This window comes from Numida meleagris, chromosome 14, assembly GCF_002078875.1.
Source record: "Numida meleagris isolate 19003 breed g44 Domestic line chromosome 14, NumMel1.0, whole genome shotgun sequence".
NCBI classification, from domain to species: domain Eukaryota; kingdom Metazoa; phylum Chordata; class Aves; order Galliformes; family Numididae; genus Numida; species Numida meleagris.
In genome coordinates, this window is record NC_034422.1 from 8163206 (window position 1) to 8179015 (window position 15810).

A 15810-nucleotide genomic window follows, 5' to 3' on the forward strand; every position below is an offset into this window, starting at 1 on the left:
TGTAAGGAAGTTCATCAGAAATAATGGAGGCCTGTTGCATGTACAATACCAGAAGGGTAATGTTGGGATCAAGGTAGCCAAGCAGTACCATTGTTCCTATTGAAATGTGCAGTTTTGTTGGGAAGCTGCTGCTGCTTGGCATGGCATGAGACTTGCAGCTGTGATACAAGAGCGCTTTTCACAGTCACAGCCCTTCAGGCCTTCACGAGGAAGATGGGAGCTGGGACAGTGTGTGTTTATGACCAAAATTTCAGATGAATCTAGATACATCTACTAAAAAACGGCACAGATTGGACCTCTGATTCACATTCCTCTTCCTGTTATGGAGGAACAGAACAGACTGGAGCATTTATAGGGATGTGAGTGTGATTAACACTTCTTTGGCTAATGACAATGTGAGTTTGAGACAGCAGCGGTCAAGGAGCAGGAGCCTTTAGCTCTCTTTATACTGCAGCTGAAGGAAGTGAAGGAAGCAGACCCCACAGCCCAGCATCGGCCGAACGTCGCCACACAGAATTCCCATTCAGGAGCGCCATGGCTCTAGCGGCCGCCCCCTGCTGGTGGAAGGCGGTACTGCATGCACAGGAACGGCATTACTTCCGCGTATCCGTAAGCGTGCGTAGTACTGCCAGGAGGACCTAATATCATAGAGATTGGCGGACTGTCGGCGCAGAGCGGTATTAGAAGAGCTCATGCTTCCTCCGCGTACCGGAGCGCATGCGTGTTGCTGCCTGGAAGCCTGATCGCTGTAGATATTGGCGGAGTAAAGGATGGGAGCGGAAATCTGGAAGTAGTGAGTTTTGTTCCGTCTGGCAGCACTGCCCGTAGGTCCTCTTGGTCACCAGCGGGAAAGGAGCGACGTGGTCAGTGCCCCCCATCAGAAAGCCGTCGGAAACACTGCCCTGAGCAGCACGGGAGGATCATAGAATCATCGAATGATAGGATGGTTTGAGTTAAAGGGACCCCCAAAGGCCACCAGGTCGCACTGCCTGCAGTGCACAGGGACACCCACAGCTCCATCAGTGCTCACAGCCCTGTGCCCTGACCTTGGGTGTCTACAGGGACGGGGCACCACCACCTCTCTGGGCACCCTGTGCCAGTGCCACACCACTCTCTGTATAAAGACTTCTTCCTTAGATCCAATCTAAATCTCCCCTCTTTTAGTTTGAAACCATTTCCCCTTCTCCTATCACAGCAGACCCTGCTAAAGGGTCTGACCCTTCCTTCTTACAGCCCCTTTACATACTGCAGAGCCGCTCTCAGCTCTCCCCAGATCCTTCTCCTCTCCAGGCAGCACAGCCTTGCAGCCCTCTCAGCCTGTCCTCATGGGGAGGTGTTCCATCCCTTGGGTCAGTTTTGTGGCTCTCCTCTAGACACGCTCCAACAAGGTGCTGTGGAGCTGTGCTTCCTCCCAGCGAGACAAGGGGGGTCTGCTATACAGTACTGTCTCACTTTCAGTCTGTGACTCTGAGCCCCACCTTACCAGCAGCATCAGCTACGTGGCCTTCTCCAGCTCCTCGCACCTTGCTCCCTCTCCACTGGTCACCCAGCTCAGCTCAGCAAGGTGGTTGGGATGGGGATGTGTGTACAGCCAGGCGCCGGGGCACTGGAGCAGAATGAAAGGCGCTTGATCCCCTCATCCAGGCAAGGGGCGGTGCGGTGCAGCCCGGCCCCCCCAGGGGACAGCCGGGCACTGTGGCGGCATGCAGGGGCTGCTGCTGTGTGGGGGGTGGCTGCTGGCTGCTGGCTACGTGCTGGGTGGCTGCCGGCACCGCTGCTGCCCAGGTAGGAACAATGCCTGCTGGGCCACCGGTGCCCACCGCGCTCGCTGCTACTGCGACTCGTACTGTGAGAGGACGGGCGACTGCTGCCAGGACTACCAGGCTGCGTGCCGCCGAGCCGGTGAGCCACGGGACAGGGCGAGGATGGCGGGGCCAGCCGTGCCGGTGGGGTTTGCTGTTCCCTTCTGTGGTTCCTCTGAGAGGTGATGAGCTGTGCCTGAGGCTGTAGGTGGGCATGTCTCAAACACCGTCCTGGTTTTCTGCTTTTCTCCACTCTGCTTTTTTGCTGTTCAGTGAGGGATCCTGCAGTGTGTTCTGCAGCTGGACATAAGAGGATGGCAGCAGCAACACTGTCACTGAGAGCTCCGGGGCTGATCTCTGGGACTTAGGTACCACGGGCTGAGCCATGCGCTGCACAGGGTCAGGGGCTGTGCTGGACAACGGCCCTGTCAGCGCTCCATAATCTCCGCAGAGATTAGCGAGGTCCCAGCTCAGCTCAGTGCAGAGCCTGACAATAAAAGGCTCCAGAAGCAGCGCACAATGCTGTGGGGCTGCAGGGCTGAGCCGTGGGGGTCCCCCTTCTCCCTGCTGTGCACAGATTCTCCCCTTCTCCCGTTCCTTTGCTTTTTACTCTATTGAATCTCTTATTTCTGTTTTCAGCTGTGGGCTGTGCAGTGGGGCCATGGGGGCCCTGGAGCAGCTGCAGTTCTCCATGCGGAGTGGGCAGCAAGGACCGCAGCCGCCAGGTCACCGTGCCCCCCCGGCACGGCGGGGAGCCCTGCCCTGACCTCAAGCAGCGCCGTGGGTGCCTGGGGGATGACCCAGCATGTGGAGCTGCCAAAGGTAATGCAGGACCCTCTCCTAGCTCTGCATTGTAGTGGCTGTCACCACCTCACCATTGCTGCTCTGTGCCAGGGGTGGCCAAGCTGCTCCCCAATTCCTTCAGCCAGGACGTCAGGGATCCCTGGCGCAGAACTGGGATGCAGCGGTCAGAGGAGCCACCCGGGTAGGTATGGGGCCATGAGCCCTTTGTACACCCTATCCCCAGCCCCACTCCCCTTCCCACCCCCTGCACAACCCCTGTAAGCCCCTAAAAAGAAAACACTGCAGCATCTCCTTTACCTCCAACCAACATTATTTTTCCCATTCCAACCCCAAACCAGCTCCCACCTCCCCATCTCCTGCGGCTTTTTCCGCCTGACGCAGGTGGCAGCCGCTTGTCGTGGGCAGCCCTGGAGCCGCCGGCTGCAGCGGGACAGGCGAGTGTGTGTCGAGTGCTGGGGGGATGCAGTCCATGGGCACCCCCACTGCGATGGATACGGGGTGCAAGGAGCCAGGTAGGCAGTTTTTTTTTTGGGGGGGGGAGATATCTTTTAGTGCCTTAAGGGCATTCCCAACGGGCATTCCCTCCCCCTCCCCATTAGAACTGGTAATTTAGCATCTAAATTTTTTGCAGCATGACAACATTTGCTGGGTTTTCCTTACAGGACATTTTGGGTGGCCACCTCTGTAGCGGGGTGCCAGGGCTCGTGGGTGCGGGAGGCTCTGCAGGAGGGCTGCGCCTGCCCCCCCCCAGCATTCATCTTCGTGTAGGTGAGCGGAGCCCAATTCCTTTAAGGGCATCTCGGCTGCTTGGTGTGGTGTGAGGAGCACAATTAAAGCTGGGCACAGAAAGCAAGGGCATGGCTGTGGCGATGCTGTTTGGGGCTGAGTGCACTCAGGTGGGGTAGGAGGAAAAATTCTTCTCTGAAAGAGCAGCAAAGCATTGGGACAGGCTGGGAAGTGGTGGTGTCACCGTCCATGGAGGTGCTCAAGAAACACGGAGATGTGACACTTGGGGACATGGTTTACTGGGCGTGGTGGCGATGGATCTATAGTTGGACTCAATGATAAGAGAGGTCTTCTCAAACCTTAACAATTCTATGATCATATGGCACCAACACTGCTGTCCCCAGTGCCTGCTTGTTGCCCCCAGCCACCCTCTGGTGGCTTCACCTGGGGCCCCCACCTCTGCCCTACAGCACCATGCCCACATTCCACATCGCTCGCTTTATTCAGCCCCATGCACCGCGGCGCCCAGCAGTCCCTGTGTGAGCACTCAGCATGCCCCAAAATGTTCAGTATCCCTGGGGAGGAGCAGCACGGGGCTCCTGGCATCACCCCACAGCCCCTCACGTGCCCAGCTCCCTGCGCAGCTTCAGGATTTCCAGGAGGAGCTTCTCCTTTTCCAGCACGATCTTCTCCTTCTGCAGTTGCAGGGTCTCCTTCTGCAGCTCCAGGATCTCGGTGTGCAGCCGCCTCTGCTTTTCTGACAGCTCCTCGGAGGCCGCTGTGCCACCTGCACGGAGCGAGGGAAGGCGTTAGGGCTGGGAGGGGAGTGAGGATGGGCTGGGGGTTTCGGAGAGGGCAAAAGGGGAGATATCACCAAACTGCTGCAGCAATGCTGCCCGGAGTGGATGTAGAACTTCACTCCGTTGTTGGGAACGGGACCGGGAACCCCGGCACGGACTGGGGGCTGCTCACCGTTGTCGTGCGGGGGCTCCGGGGGCCCGGGGCTGCCCGTTCCCAGCGATGCGGGACTCGCCATGGCCTCGAGGCACGGCCACGCCAGCGCGGGGCTCGGCGGGCACTTGACGCGGGGCGGCTCGTGGTCGCCAGGCGGAGGTCCGGGGGCTGTGCCCTGCGGCGGGGCGGCCCGGGGGGCGGCCGGTCCGGGAGGGGGCTGCAGTCTGTTCCCCGCGGCGGGCAGCGGCCGCTCCTTGGGGCCGGGGAAGCGGTCCGGAGCAGGGCCGTGCGGCAGCAGCTCGGGGGCGGCCGCGGGCAGCCCGAAGGACGGGGCGGGCGGAGGGCCGGGCTTGTTGAAGAGGGCGAAGATGTGATGGAAGAGCCGCTCCTGCGGCCGCTGGCGGAGCAGCGGGTGCTTGTCGGCGGCCAGCTCCCGGCGCGCGTCCAGCACCATGTTATGCCACTTCTTGCGGATCTCCTCGGCCGTGCGCCGCACCACCGGGCTCAGCGCGTTGACGGCGGCCGCGATCTCCTCCCACGCCCGCTGCCGGTCCTGCGTGTTGCGGTAGCGGCCGCTCTTGGGGATGAGGATGTCCTTGCGGAGGCTGAACTCCTCCAGGATGAGGAATTTCTCCTCCTCCGAGAACTTGATGCGCTTCGGCTTGGCCGCGCTCATGCCGCCCTGCGACGGGGAGAGGGGCTCAGGGAGGTCCCCCCGCCCCGTACTCCCGCGTCCCCGCGTCCGCCGCCCCCGGCGCTCACCTTCCTCCGGGCCGGGCCGCCGCGGGAAGCGGATGTGCCGCGTCCTGTGCCGCGCCGGGGCGGGGCCGGTACCGGGGCGGAGCAGCGGGAGCCCCGCGGAGCTCGGACGGACGCGCTGAGCCCGCAACCTCCCCCCGCAACCCCCGGCAATGAGAGGCTTCTACGGCGCGGCTGCTGCGGGTCTCTTTATTTGATACAGAAACCCGGGCTGGATACAAAATACAGCTAAAACGCCGGATAATAAGTGGCGTAGTGGAAGGGCAGCGGGATGACAAGGAGTGAGAGCACCTGTGCGTGTCCCATCCTCCCAGCCGGACCCCAGCGAGCAGTGCAGGAGCGCTGCGGGCGATGCCGTACCGGTGGCAGTGGGACGGAGAGCTGCCACTGTGCCCTGCGTGCTGCTGCATCCAGGCACAAACGGAGCAGACACATCCTGCTACCCCTGAGTTCCACCACTGAACCCGCAGCCATGCTGCAGGGAGCACCCAAAAAATGTCAGGACACAACCACGAGAACGAGAACCCCCCACAACAGGGCTCGGTGACACTGCTCTGTGTCCACAGCCATCAGCTGTCTCCATGTGCTTCTCCCAGCTCCCCTGGCACAGTGTTCTGTTGGGGCGCAGGGGCCAGCCCGTGTTCTGCCAGCAACCCCTGCACCAGCACCAGCTCCTGCTCCAGCTCCTGGGCACCACAGCCCAACCCCAGCACAGCTCCATGCTCCTCACCCAGCGCCCGCAGCGCGTGGGCCACCAGCCGGGCCCTCACCAGCAGCACAGCCAGGGCAGCACGCAGCACGGCACAGCCCAGCTCCTTCATCCAGCAGAGTGCAGATGATTCTGCAGGGAGAGCAAGCAAAGGTGCAGTCAGCACCGGGCTCCTTGGACCGTGAGTATCCCAGCCCAGGGCACCGCACTACCACCATACCGTGGCTCCATCGCTGCTGGCAGTAGTGCAGGTCCCGCAGCACGCTGGGACCCGCAGCCTGCAGCCAGTGCAGGGCAGAGCTGGGCGCCTTCTCCAGGAGCTGCAGCAGGAAGGGCAGCAGCTGCTGCGCCAGGGCGGCCGGCTCCGCAAACACATTGGGCTCGTCCTCCTTGTACAGGCTGGGGGGGCTGCAGGGGAGCAAGGGGCATAAAAAACCTCTGGCCACCCAATGCTCCCCTCCTCCCAACCCTCGCTGGGGGCTCTGCTGCCGCTGTTTTGAGCCAGGGGCTGCACTCACGTGTCAGCTTCCAGGTCTTCCACAATTGCCCTGAGGTCAGGCTGGGGCAGGTGCTGCAGCAGCGAGCTGAAGGTCTCAGGGTGCTGCCCAAACTCATCCAGGAGGAGCTGCAGGAGGCCCAGCAGCCCCACGTTGCCCTGCACGAAGATGCAGCCATCTCCTCCTGGCTTCCCCACACCACGCTGCACCAGGCTCGCAAAACCTGCAGCCTCGTGCCGTACATCGGGGTCCTCATCTTGCAGGAGGTGAATGCTCACGTTTATCACCCTGCGGAGGAAGGAGAGCATTGCCACATGCCCAGTGTGTGCTGTGGGGAAGGGAGCACACCTGCAGAACCACTCAGGACCTACCGCAGTGCCACAGGGATGAGCCAGGGGCAAGCAGCCCCCCTGCATTGCTGCAGCACCTTGGTGCCCGCTGCCTGCAGGGAGCATGCAGCCGCCAGCCGCAGCACCTCATCTGCTGCAGGCTGAGCGCACGCCTCCAGTATCACGCACCACCGCTGCACCAGCAGGGCGTCCTTGTCACCAAACCTGTGTGGGGCAGGGGGAGAGGTCAGGCACAGCTCCTGAGCTGTGGACCACCTGAAGGTCACAGAATCCAGGCACAAAGCCCACGGCTCTGATCTCACAGCCCTACCCCATGGTGAGCAGCAGGCTGGCAGCACACAGCGCCTGGGAGAGGAGCTCCGGGCCAGGGTGCTCCGTCTCCATCACGAGGAGTAGCATTTCCACACACACTAAGGCAGAGCCCTGGAGCTTCTGGGAAGCATCCTGGGACCAAGATGGGCAGTTTCTGCAAAGATGCATCAAAGCCTCAAGGTACAATCTCAGGAACTCTTTGTTCCCTCTGTCTCGCAGCACTGACTGTAAGTTCTCCTGGTCAACAACGGGAAAGAATGGACAAGGTCAGTATCCCCCATCAGCAAAGCCCTCAGAAACGCTGTCCTGAGCAGGACCTGAGGGTGCACTGGAGCTGTGCCTCTCCCAAGGGGATCAGTAGGGGACAAAGGGGGACCACTGCGCCTTAGTGTCCCACTTTGGATCTGTGATTTGGAGCCCCACTGTACCAGCAGTGTCAAACGGAGGGCCCTCTCCAGTTCTTCGCACTCTCCTCCCTTGCCATCAGTCACCCAGCTCAGCACGGCAAGGTGGACATCGGGGTGCGGATGTCGCAGAAGCGAGCAGACAGTGTGGATGCTCTCACTGTCAGCCAGTCGGGCTGCCTCGCTGCATGCAAAGCGGGCCATGGTCTGGTGGAGGACGGCTGCACCCACCTGGAGGGAAACAGAGATCTTCACCCAGCGCTCCGCTCCTGGGTGCAGGACAAGGATGGGCTCCCACCTCCCATGCCCTAAGCTTCACGGCAGGGAACAGGAGCAGTACCTGCAGCTCGGCACAGACTGGCTCCCTGCCCGGCATGAGGTTGCCCAGCTCAGCGCTGATGGCATCCCAGATGCTCTGTGTGAAGCCGGGGCTGAGGGAGGCGGGCAGGAGGGCGAGCACCTGGAGGAAGGCGGCACGGACAAGCGGGCAGCGCTGGGCAGGGCCGAGCAGCCAGCCCCGGGCCTCCAGCTGCAGGGCCACGGGGTGCAAGGCCTCGGCCGGCAGCCTGCGGGGACACACACCCTCACCATGGGGCCCAGATGGAGAGACACCACAGCCAAGGGGACAATGCAGGGTCACTCACGCGTCGGTGCCCAGGGTGGGGGCCAGCAGTGCCCGCATCTGCAGCAGGTGCCCATGCAGAGCGTTGTGCGAGCGGACCCCCCCTGGTGCGGGAAGCTGCTGGGCCAGGCGCAGGAGCAGAGCAGGGCGCTGCAGCAGTGGGACGATGGGAATCAGTGCTTTGGCGGCCATGGCTCGCACAGCGTAGATGGGGCTCCCCGCCAGCTTCAGCAGCGGCTCCAGGAAGTGAGTGGAGGGGCTATGGAGTGAAAAGAGCACAGTGTGGTGACACGCTGAGGGAAGAATCCCTACTGCCAGCACCCTGCCTTACCCGCTGGGCTCATCGGGGCCAGGCTGCAGCTGCGCCAGCAGTGTGAGGATGGCGTGGAGTGCAGGGCGCAGGTGGGGCCCCCCGGGCACGGCCTCCCCCAGCTCAGCCAGCAGCACAGTGCCCAGCTGTGGGTGCTGCCCCAGGAACGCGGGCAGGCTCAGCCCCTCCACCAGGCAGCCCTCACTACTGCTCTGCTTCTGGCCCAGTAGCCGTGTGGTGAGAGCACCTGTGGAGAGGGGACAGATCAAACATCCCTGGAAGCCAATGCCACGTTCTAGCACTGGGACCCACCAGGAAGTAGGAATGGGGACATGCCCCCGTGCTGTGGGGTGCAGATCTGGCCCCTGTTCTCCCATGGGCACTGCGCAGGAACCAACACACGGAGCCAATGCTGACGTCGTTGCTAGCAAGGACGGTGGGCATGGAGCAGGGCTGGGGTACTCACTGAAGAGCTGGATGGCCGCATTCCTCATGGCCCAGCAAGGCGAGCCCAATCCCCGCAGTGCCAGGGCCACCATCGGGGTGGCATGCCGCAGCAGCGCAGTGCCCAGCCCTGCACCGCGCACCAGCGTCTGCAGCACGTGCAGGGCACACACCTGAAGAGAGCATGCAGAGCTCAGCCGTGCTGCACCAGGCACTGACACAGCCACGCACTGCAGTACCCAATACAGATCCCTGTGAGGGGCCCTGTGCAGACTGCCCCATTCCCAAACCGGCTGTAATGGCAAAGGGATCTATGTGCACTGTGCTCACCTGCGGGAGGTCAAGGGTTTGGTCCCAGTCCTGCGGCAGGGCCATGGTGGCCAGGGCTAGCAGTGTTTGGATACAGCGGGTCAGGAGTGGACGTGCCTGGGCTGGGTTTTCCCCACTGACGATGCAGAGGAAGAGCATGGGGAAGCCGGCAGCACGGCGTGTTATCGAGCTGCTCCGGGGTCCACTCAGTGCTTCTAAGCCCTGAGAAACAAAGCCCATCTGGACAGGTGGAAACCTGCAGCATCCCCTGCTGGTGCTGCCCCGAGGCTGGAGGATCTGGCTGCTGGGGATGAGGGGAACACACGGAAGAACAGACAGAGTACCCGGTCCAGTATGGTCTGCGGGATCGCCTGCAGCTCCGTGTCAGGGTGGTTCAGCAGAGCAGCACAGAACTTGGTGAAGCCCATGCTGCAGCCCTCCACTGCTCCCTAGGGCAGAGCAGCGTGAGGGCTCCCTGCTCCCCACCCTTCCACAGCCCCCAGGGCTGCAGGATGGATCTGGAGGGGATGGAGAGGGGCTGAGCCCACCCCAGGCAGGCCATGTGCTTACCCAGTGCCGGCACCGCAGCAGGATCTCTTGGAAGACTGCTGCAGCTGTCTGCAGGCTGGCAAGAGGCAGGAGGTGCTCTGCTCCGGGGGATGACAGCAGCAGCTCAGCCAGGCCTCCCAGCAGCAGCCCAACTTCCTGGGGAGAGCCAGAGTGTGGAGGAGGCAGCAGGGCTGCCCAGTGCTTCTGTCCTCCCACACCTCCTGTGTCAGGGCTACCCAGCAAGGATCGTTACTGATCAGCTCATGAACACTAAGATGCTTTTGAGCACCTAGACTCTGCAGCATTTTCTCAGCCTGCTGCAAGCCCCGCATGGCAGAGACGTCCTTTTTCCAGCCCGCTGCTGGGCAGGCTCTAGGTGAGAGGCTGTGATGGGTGCTGTCAGAAAGGAGCTGTGACAGGTGGCTGTCAGTGCAGCCCAACACAGCTGCGGGGCTGTGAGCACAGACAGCCCAGCTCCAGCCCAGCTGGGGACTATCAGCGCTGGGGAAGCAGCTGAGCTACATAAGAGCAGGGAGGGATGGGGCTTCTTTTGGAGCTGCAGTCTCTGTATCTCCTGCCCTTGATTCCACTTCTCAGCAGAGAGGCAATAGCTGCAGTAGCCTCCAGGTAAGTGCAGTGCCCCCATCCTCAGTGAGGGTGGATGTCCAGTAGCTGGGCTGTGCCATGGGGAGATGCTCCTACCTTCACTGAGACCCAACAGCATGTCAGGATCAAACTGTGCTCCTCTGACAGCAGAACTGAGTCCTCTTCCTCCTCCTGCTGGCCCTTCCCCAGCATGATGAGTGAGCCAATTGCATTTCCCATGTCTGCAAATGATGGGGAAGCCTCTGCAAAAAGAAGCTAGATCTGAGCCCTAAGGAAGGTTGCTCCAGGCAGTATGGAGGACTCCTAGGTCAGATCCAGGAGGAGCCTCTGGAGCTCACAGCTGAGTCCAAGATAGCTGTAACAGAGGTGTGGGTAGCTCCCTGCAGGGACTTGCTCACCTTGCTGCTCAGCTCCAGGCCCCTGCTGGCTCTGCAGAGCACCCAGCAGCAGGGAGGTGATGTCCCTTGTAGTGCCCACCAGGCTGCTGAGCAGCTCCTGCCAGCCGTATGCCAACTCTGCTGCTCGCATGCAGGTGGCCACTTCAGGCACTTGCAGCAGGCACCTCCGCAGGGCTGCAAGCACACCTGCACAACACCCATCCCATATTACAGCAGGGCCTGGGGCCATCCAGGCGCTCCAAAATGACATGTATGGCTGGAGAGTGAACATAGTTTCTCCAGTGCCCAGGCACACACCATGCATTGGTGCCATGGCTGCTCCCTGCAGTAGGTTCTGCTGAGCTGTGGCAAGCTGGGCCTGCAGTACCCGTAACAGGTGCTGGGCGAAGTACAGGCTGCGGTTTGTCAGTGTCTGGGCTGTGCTGGCCTCCAGGGCCAGGAACTTCAGGGTGCTGCTGTCTGACCTGGAGCAAGAGGTTGGTGCTGATGGTGTGCAGGCCCCAACCTCACCTTGCTCCACTGCTGCAGGGCTGTCCCAGCCCCAAGGCAACCCCTTGGGCTGCCAGGGGTTGCCTTGCCACTGCCCATCCCATGCTCGTACTTCTGCAGGATTGTCTTCATGAGCACTGCTCCGGCTTCCGCCTCCTGCACGCGCGGGCTGCTGAGGGCATCCTGGGCCAGCTGTAGCAGTGCTGGGGTGAGGGTCTCAGGGAACGCCGCAGGGAAGTAGCGGATGAGCAGCTCTGAGGCCATGTCCCTGATCTGCCAGAGGAGGAGAGGTGGGAATGGGGACATGGGTGGGGGAGTGGGGCAGGGGGTGGCACTCACCTCGTTGGTGCTGTCCTGCAGGCAGCCCAGCAGTGCCAGCAGGTTGGGCCGGGAGAAGAAGTCCCAGCAGCCACTCTGCCTGGCGTGGCCCAACAGCATGGCCATTGTCCCTGTGGGGATGGGGATGAAGATGGTGGGATGTGGCAGGGGAGCAGCCTGAGAGCCCAGGGATGCTCTGGTTGGGGTGCCCTTACTCACGTGGGGGCTGTCCTTTCTTCCTCTCGGGGCTCCAAGTGTCCGTGCAGGTCTCCAGAATGGCCGTCAGCAGGAGCAGAGCCGTCTTCTTCCTCTGGTAGTTGGCCCAGGGGGTGAGCGAGGAGATGCAAAGCTGCAGCAGCCACTCCACAAAATCTGCAAAGGGAGAACCCACACCATGGCCACCCACCTGCCAGGCCCCCAGGGCCATCGTGGAGATGCGATGGCAGCCGCCTCACCTATGGCCTGCGCCGGCTGTCCCACTCCCTCGCCCCTTGGCTCCACGGGGTCCTTCCCCCGCAGCCGTGCCAGCGCACCATCCCGCAGCCGCCCCAGCACCTTTCTCAGGGCCGCCTGCAGCAGCTGCCGAAAGGCAGAGTTGTGGCAGTTGAGGTTGAGCGGCAGGAACTCCCGCAGCAGCTGCTCCTCGGTGCCTGTCAAGCTGTGCCCGGGGCCGCCGCACAGCAATCCCAGCGCTGCCAGCCGCACGCCCTCCTCGCGGGCACGCAGGCAAGACTGCAGCCGTGCTACCGCCTTGGCCCGCAGTGGCATGGCCCCAGATGTGCTCCTCTGCACCCGCAGCAGTGACACCCAGGCCCGCAGCGCGGCCGTATCCACGCCATCAAACTGGGCGGCCAGCAGTGTGCCAGCAGCCGGGAGCTGCCGCAGCGTCCAGGGCAGGAGGTGGTTGGCGGCGTTGCTGTGCAGGATGGGCAGAGGTGAGCGGAGCGCCTGGCTCAGGAGTGGCAGCCAGTGCTGTGCCCAGAGCTCGGCCTGTACATCACCCTGCTCCTGGGAGCACTGCTGCCGCACCAGGGCCCTGTAGAGCTCAGCGGCCACAGGGCACAGGTGGTTGGTGGACAGGCAGCTCAGGAGCTGCTGTGGCAGCGTGGGGCAGGCATCCAGCACCTGCAGGAAAGGCCATGAGCACCCAATGAATCACCTCCACCCACTGCTCCACCAACAGGGATCCAACCTTGCCGTCCCCTACCTGTTGGCTGCCCATGTAGGGGACTAAGGCACACAGGGGCACATATCTGGCCTTGATCTGCCACGGCATTGAGACCGCCCTCTGCAACATCTGTTGGTAGAGGGGTCTCTCCTGGTCCTCAAAGTGCTGGCACTCCAGGTGGTAGATCTCCAGCAGGAGTCGGAAGGAGCTCTGGATGAACTCGGAAACGCCCTCTACCTGGGGAAGGATGGAAACTGAGGTCAGCATGGTTTCGTCTCCTGAATTCCTGCTTTAGAAGAGACCCTGTGGCCGTGGACTTCTAGCAGGCAACCGCGGGTTAGGGAGCTGGGGATGGCAGGAGATGAGGCATCTCACTGCAGCAGTGTTGGAGGTTACCTCTCCAGTCTTACCGGAGCCTCGGCATTGTCCCATACCAGCTGGGTGAGCTCCTGCAGCAGCTCAGCATCCTTGGCCAGGAGGCGGCTGCCCCGCAGGTGCCAGAGCTTGGGCAGGTTCTCCTGGACACGCCGCAGCCACAGCACCATGACTGAAAGCACACAGGCCCCAATGCTGAGTTCAGCCAGGCTGTGGGGCTCAGGGAGCCATCAGCCCACGCAGACACAGAGCAGCCTGGGGGGAATGGCGTTCCATGAGTTGGAGCAGCACTGACAGCCCCACCAGCAGGTTTCTGCCTCCCACCTTGGAAGCAGTGGTAGTGGCAGTCCTTCTGCTCCTTGCTCAGGGCACACACAGTGGGGAAAAGCACATCCAGCAGCAGGCAGGCCTGCAGGAGCACAGTGGTCAGTGAGCAGGCAGATGGGGTCTTCTAGGGGGAAAAAACCCCAGTGCAGGACAGGGGAGACTTTGGCATCCATGTGAGCTTTCTGTGCCTGTCTGGCAGCCCTCAGGTTTGGGAGAGCAGCTCAGCTTTTGCCATGTGAGGCAGTGCAGGCTGCTATGTCAGGAGTGCTTCTACCCCAGACTCCCACTGCTGGGCGAGGGGCTCTGACCCCGATGTAAGCCCTTGTACCTGACAGGTGCTGCCCTCCAGCTGGCAGCAGAGGATGTCTGCCCGGCAGCATGTCAGCAGCCCCCTGCTCAGCGCCAGCTTCTCCAGCCCATCCGCCTCTGGGATGCTGTGAGCCTCCACCACCAGCTCCCCAACTCGCAGCTCCCCTGCATCTGCTGGGAAATGACTGCATTAAATGCGACAGAGACCCAAACCCCAGTAACCATCTACTTGGGTGGCTCTAGGGAGTGGACACAGCAGCAGAACTCTGCCGGTAAGTGTCCTGCCTCCTTTCAGCCCCCTTGGTGAGGCTGTTCCCAATGCCGGTGTAGCACACACCTCTGTCCGTGAGCTGGAAGAGGGCGAGTGCAGCGCTGGCCCCGCTCTCGAGCTGTGGGGCTGTGTTCAGCAGCATGCTGAGCGCTGTGCCTGCCAGCAGCCGCATGTCCTTGCTCAGGGCCTGGACATGAAAAATGAATGCACATCTTCAGCCTCTGTCTGTTACGTGGGCAACTACAGAGCATCCCTCTGATGCTGTAATGTCCCCTTGGGGACAGAGAAAGCAGTAGTGGAGGGCAGCGCTCCCCCCGTAGCACCAGGACTGCACACACCTTCCCTGCCACCACCTCCAGCAGAAGTCTCAGGATGTCCTGCAGAGCTTCACTCTTTGCTGCTGCACTCCATACCAGTGGGGCCACATCCTTTGGCAGAGCCTGGAAGAGCTGGAGGCAGGCCTGGAGGAATGGAGGGGATGGTGGGGATGGCCTCCAGCACTGCTCACCTCCAAAGAACACGCATGCTTCCCCGAGGCAAGCACCCACCTTGACAGCCAGGCAGCCCCAAGCACTGCTTGGTGCCGGTTGGCCCTGCAACACATAGCCCAGGGTGTGGGCCAGGTGCTGCAGCAGTGGGGCCATGTTCTGTTGCCAGTGGTGCCGGCCCAGGCTGCTCTCCTCTATGAACATGCACACTGCGGGCAGGGAACAGCGTCATCCCTATCCATCCCAGGGATGGGGAGGGGGTCAAGGCGCAGCGACTGACCTGCCTGAAGGTCCTCAGGTGACAGCACCTGGAGGGGCAGAGGAACAAGCACTCCTCACTCTCAGCACAATGTGTGGGGGAGAATCACCTCCAAAGCCCCCACCATGCTGGAAGCTCCCGTAACCAGCCCCCTCTGCAACGTCCCCAAAGGCAAGGGATTCAGGGCATGGTGGCACCCATGTGCCAGCTGTTCTCACCTCTTTGTGCAGTGCCAGCCCGGCCAGCAGAGTGCCCACCTCCTGCGCCAGCACAGCCTCCTGGCCCACGGCCAGCTGGGTCACGATCTGTTGAGAGATCCCCGCTCAGCCCCAGCAGGACCCTAAGGATCGCTCATAGGGGAGCGTTACAGACCTGTTCCAGCTTCTGGAAGGCGCTGGAGCTGCCCGCTGCCTCCAGCTGGAAGGCCAGGACACAGCGCAGCAGCGGCTGCGCCTCCGTCTCACCCAGCGCCCGCAGCTCTTCACCCAGCGTCCGCGCCAGCTGCAGGGCCTCCTCCAGGTGCTTGTCCCGGCACCGCTTGGCTGTGCTCCTGCCACGGGATGGGCACAAGTTGGGGTGCGCTGGGCTGGTTTGGTGCGGGAGCACCTTGGTGCAACGGGGCTTAGCATGGAGGCATCCCAACTTGTTAGAGCTGGGGTGCCCAGGCTTGACAGGGGTTGGGGTGGGGATACCCGGGCTGCAGGGGGGCTGTGCTGGGGGTGCCCCAGCTTAAAACCGTTGGGGATTTGGGTTGGGCGAGGTGTGCCCCACCTCCATGGGGGCTGCACTGGGGATGCCCCAGGTTGTTGGGTAGGGGTGGCCTGACTCGATGTGAACTTGGCAAGGGGTGCCCCAGCTCCACGTGGCTGCGATGCTCCCATCTCCCCCACCCGCACCCCGCATTGCAAACGCGGGGAAAAGCGCCCACCCCGTTCCAATCCGGCTAAAAGCCCCCCACGCGGGGCTCCCTTTCCCCCCGCAGCGCCGTACCCCAGCCCGCACCCCCACCGCCCGGCCCGGCCCCGCTCACCCCGCGAACTGCTGCAGGCAGCGCACGCAGCGCAGCGCGGCGAGGCCCGGCCCGCATCGCCCCGCATCTCCGTAGAAAGCGGCGCAGGCCCGCGCCTCCCGCTCGGCACCCATGCCGCGGAGCGGAGCGGGCGGAGAGGCGGCCCCGGGCCACGCAGCCGCGCTGCAGCGCCCCCTAGCGCTGAGCGGCGGAGCCCCATCCCGCGGCTCATGCTCCCGCGC

At 62.6% G+C, this 15810-nt stretch overlaps 3 protein-coding genes across 7 annotated transcripts; 1 reads left to right on the forward strand and 2 right to left on the reverse strand.

The window, feature by feature from the left end:
- On the forward strand, positions 723 to 3676 carry LOC110406453 (somatomedin-B and thrombospondin type-1 domain-containing protein-like). Its single transcript, XM_021412990.1, has 5 exons — positions 723 to 1902; positions 2442 to 2624; positions 2697 to 2787; positions 2945 to 3118; positions 3269 to 3676. The coding sequence occupies exons 1-5, from the start codon at positions 1704 to 1706 to the stop codon at positions 3372 to 3374; spliced, it is 753 nt and encodes a 250-aa protein (XP_021268665.1). The 5' UTR covers positions 723 to 1703; the 3' UTR covers positions 3375 to 3676.
- On the reverse strand, positions 3816 to 5203 carry LOC110406454 (myb-related transcription factor, partner of profilin-like). The gene is made up of 2 exons (XM_021412992.1): positions 4305 to 5203; positions 3816 to 4119 (listed from the first exon to the last, which is right to left on the reverse strand). Exons 1-2 carry the CDS (start codon positions 4960 to 4962, stop codon positions 3953 to 3955), a joined length of 825 nt encoding a protein of 274 aa, XP_021268667.1. The 5' UTR covers positions 4963 to 5203; the 3' UTR covers positions 3816 to 3952.
- On the reverse strand, positions 5221 to 15741 carry LOC110406452 (thyroid adenoma-associated protein homolog). Of its 5 annotated transcripts, XM_021412987.1 has the most exons (31): positions 15590 to 15741; positions 14932 to 15109; positions 14778 to 14864; positions 14581 to 14608; positions 14361 to 14509; positions 14151 to 14273; positions 13879 to 13999; positions 13561 to 13715; positions 13230 to 13314; positions 12941 to 13077; positions 12570 to 12767; positions 11818 to 12487; positions 11582 to 11734; positions 11384 to 11493; positions 11157 to 11317; positions 10853 to 11019; positions 10556 to 10741; positions 10254 to 10399; positions 9573 to 9707; positions 9347 to 9451; positions 9024 to 9224; positions 8716 to 8866; positions 8271 to 8496; positions 7962 to 8198; positions 7658 to 7883; positions 7342 to 7548; positions 6912 to 7150; positions 6623 to 6805; positions 6273 to 6539; positions 5975 to 6162; positions 5221 to 5886 (listed from the first exon to the last, which is right to left on the reverse strand). In XM_021412987.1, exons 1-31 carry the CDS (start codon positions 15700 to 15702, stop codon positions 5615 to 5617), a joined length of 5604 nt encoding a protein of 1867 aa, XP_021268662.1. In that variant the 5' UTR covers positions 15703 to 15741; the 3' UTR covers positions 5221 to 5614. The 5 variants fall into 5 exon arrangements, with proteins under 5 accessions (XP_021268662.1, XP_021268661.1, XP_021268660.1 ...); XM_021412986.1 differs by having other exon boundaries at positions 11157 to 11493; positions 13561 to 13712; XM_021412985.1 differs by having other exon boundaries at positions 11157 to 11493.

Coding starts and splice junctions, on each gene's coding strand:
- LOC110406454 (XM_021412992.1), bottom strand. CDS start 4,962: ATGAGCGCGGCCAAGCCGAAGCGCATCAAGTTCTCGGAGGAGGAGAAA. Junction 4,120..4,304: donor GGAGCCCCCGCACGACAACG/GTGAGCAGCCCC, acceptor CGCTCCGTGCAG/GTGGCACAGCGGCCTCCGAG.
- LOC110406453 (XM_021412990.1), top strand. CDS start 1,704: ATGCAGGGGCTGCTGCTGTGTGGGGGGTGGCTGCTGGCTGCTGGCTAC. Junction 1,903..2,441: donor GGCTGCGTGCCGCCGAGCCG/GTGAGCCACGGG, acceptor TTCTGTTTTCAG/CTGTGGGCTGTGCAGTGGGG. Junction 3,119..3,268: donor TACGGGGTGCAAGGAGCCAG/GTAGGCAGTTTT, acceptor TTTTCCTTACAG/GACATTTTGGGTGGCCACCT.
- LOC110406452 (XM_021412985.1), bottom strand. CDS start 15,702: ATGGGTGCCGAGCGGGAGGCGCGGGCCTGCGCCGCTTTCTACGGAGAT. Junction 14,274..14,360: donor GGGGCTGCCTGGCTGTCAAG/GTGGGTGCTTGC, acceptor CCATTCCTCCAG/GCCTGCCTCCAGCTCTTCCA. Junction 9,708..10,253: donor GCTGTTGGGTCTCAGTGAAG/GTAGGAGCATCT, acceptor GGCTCTCCCCAG/GAAGTTGGGCTGCTGCTGGG.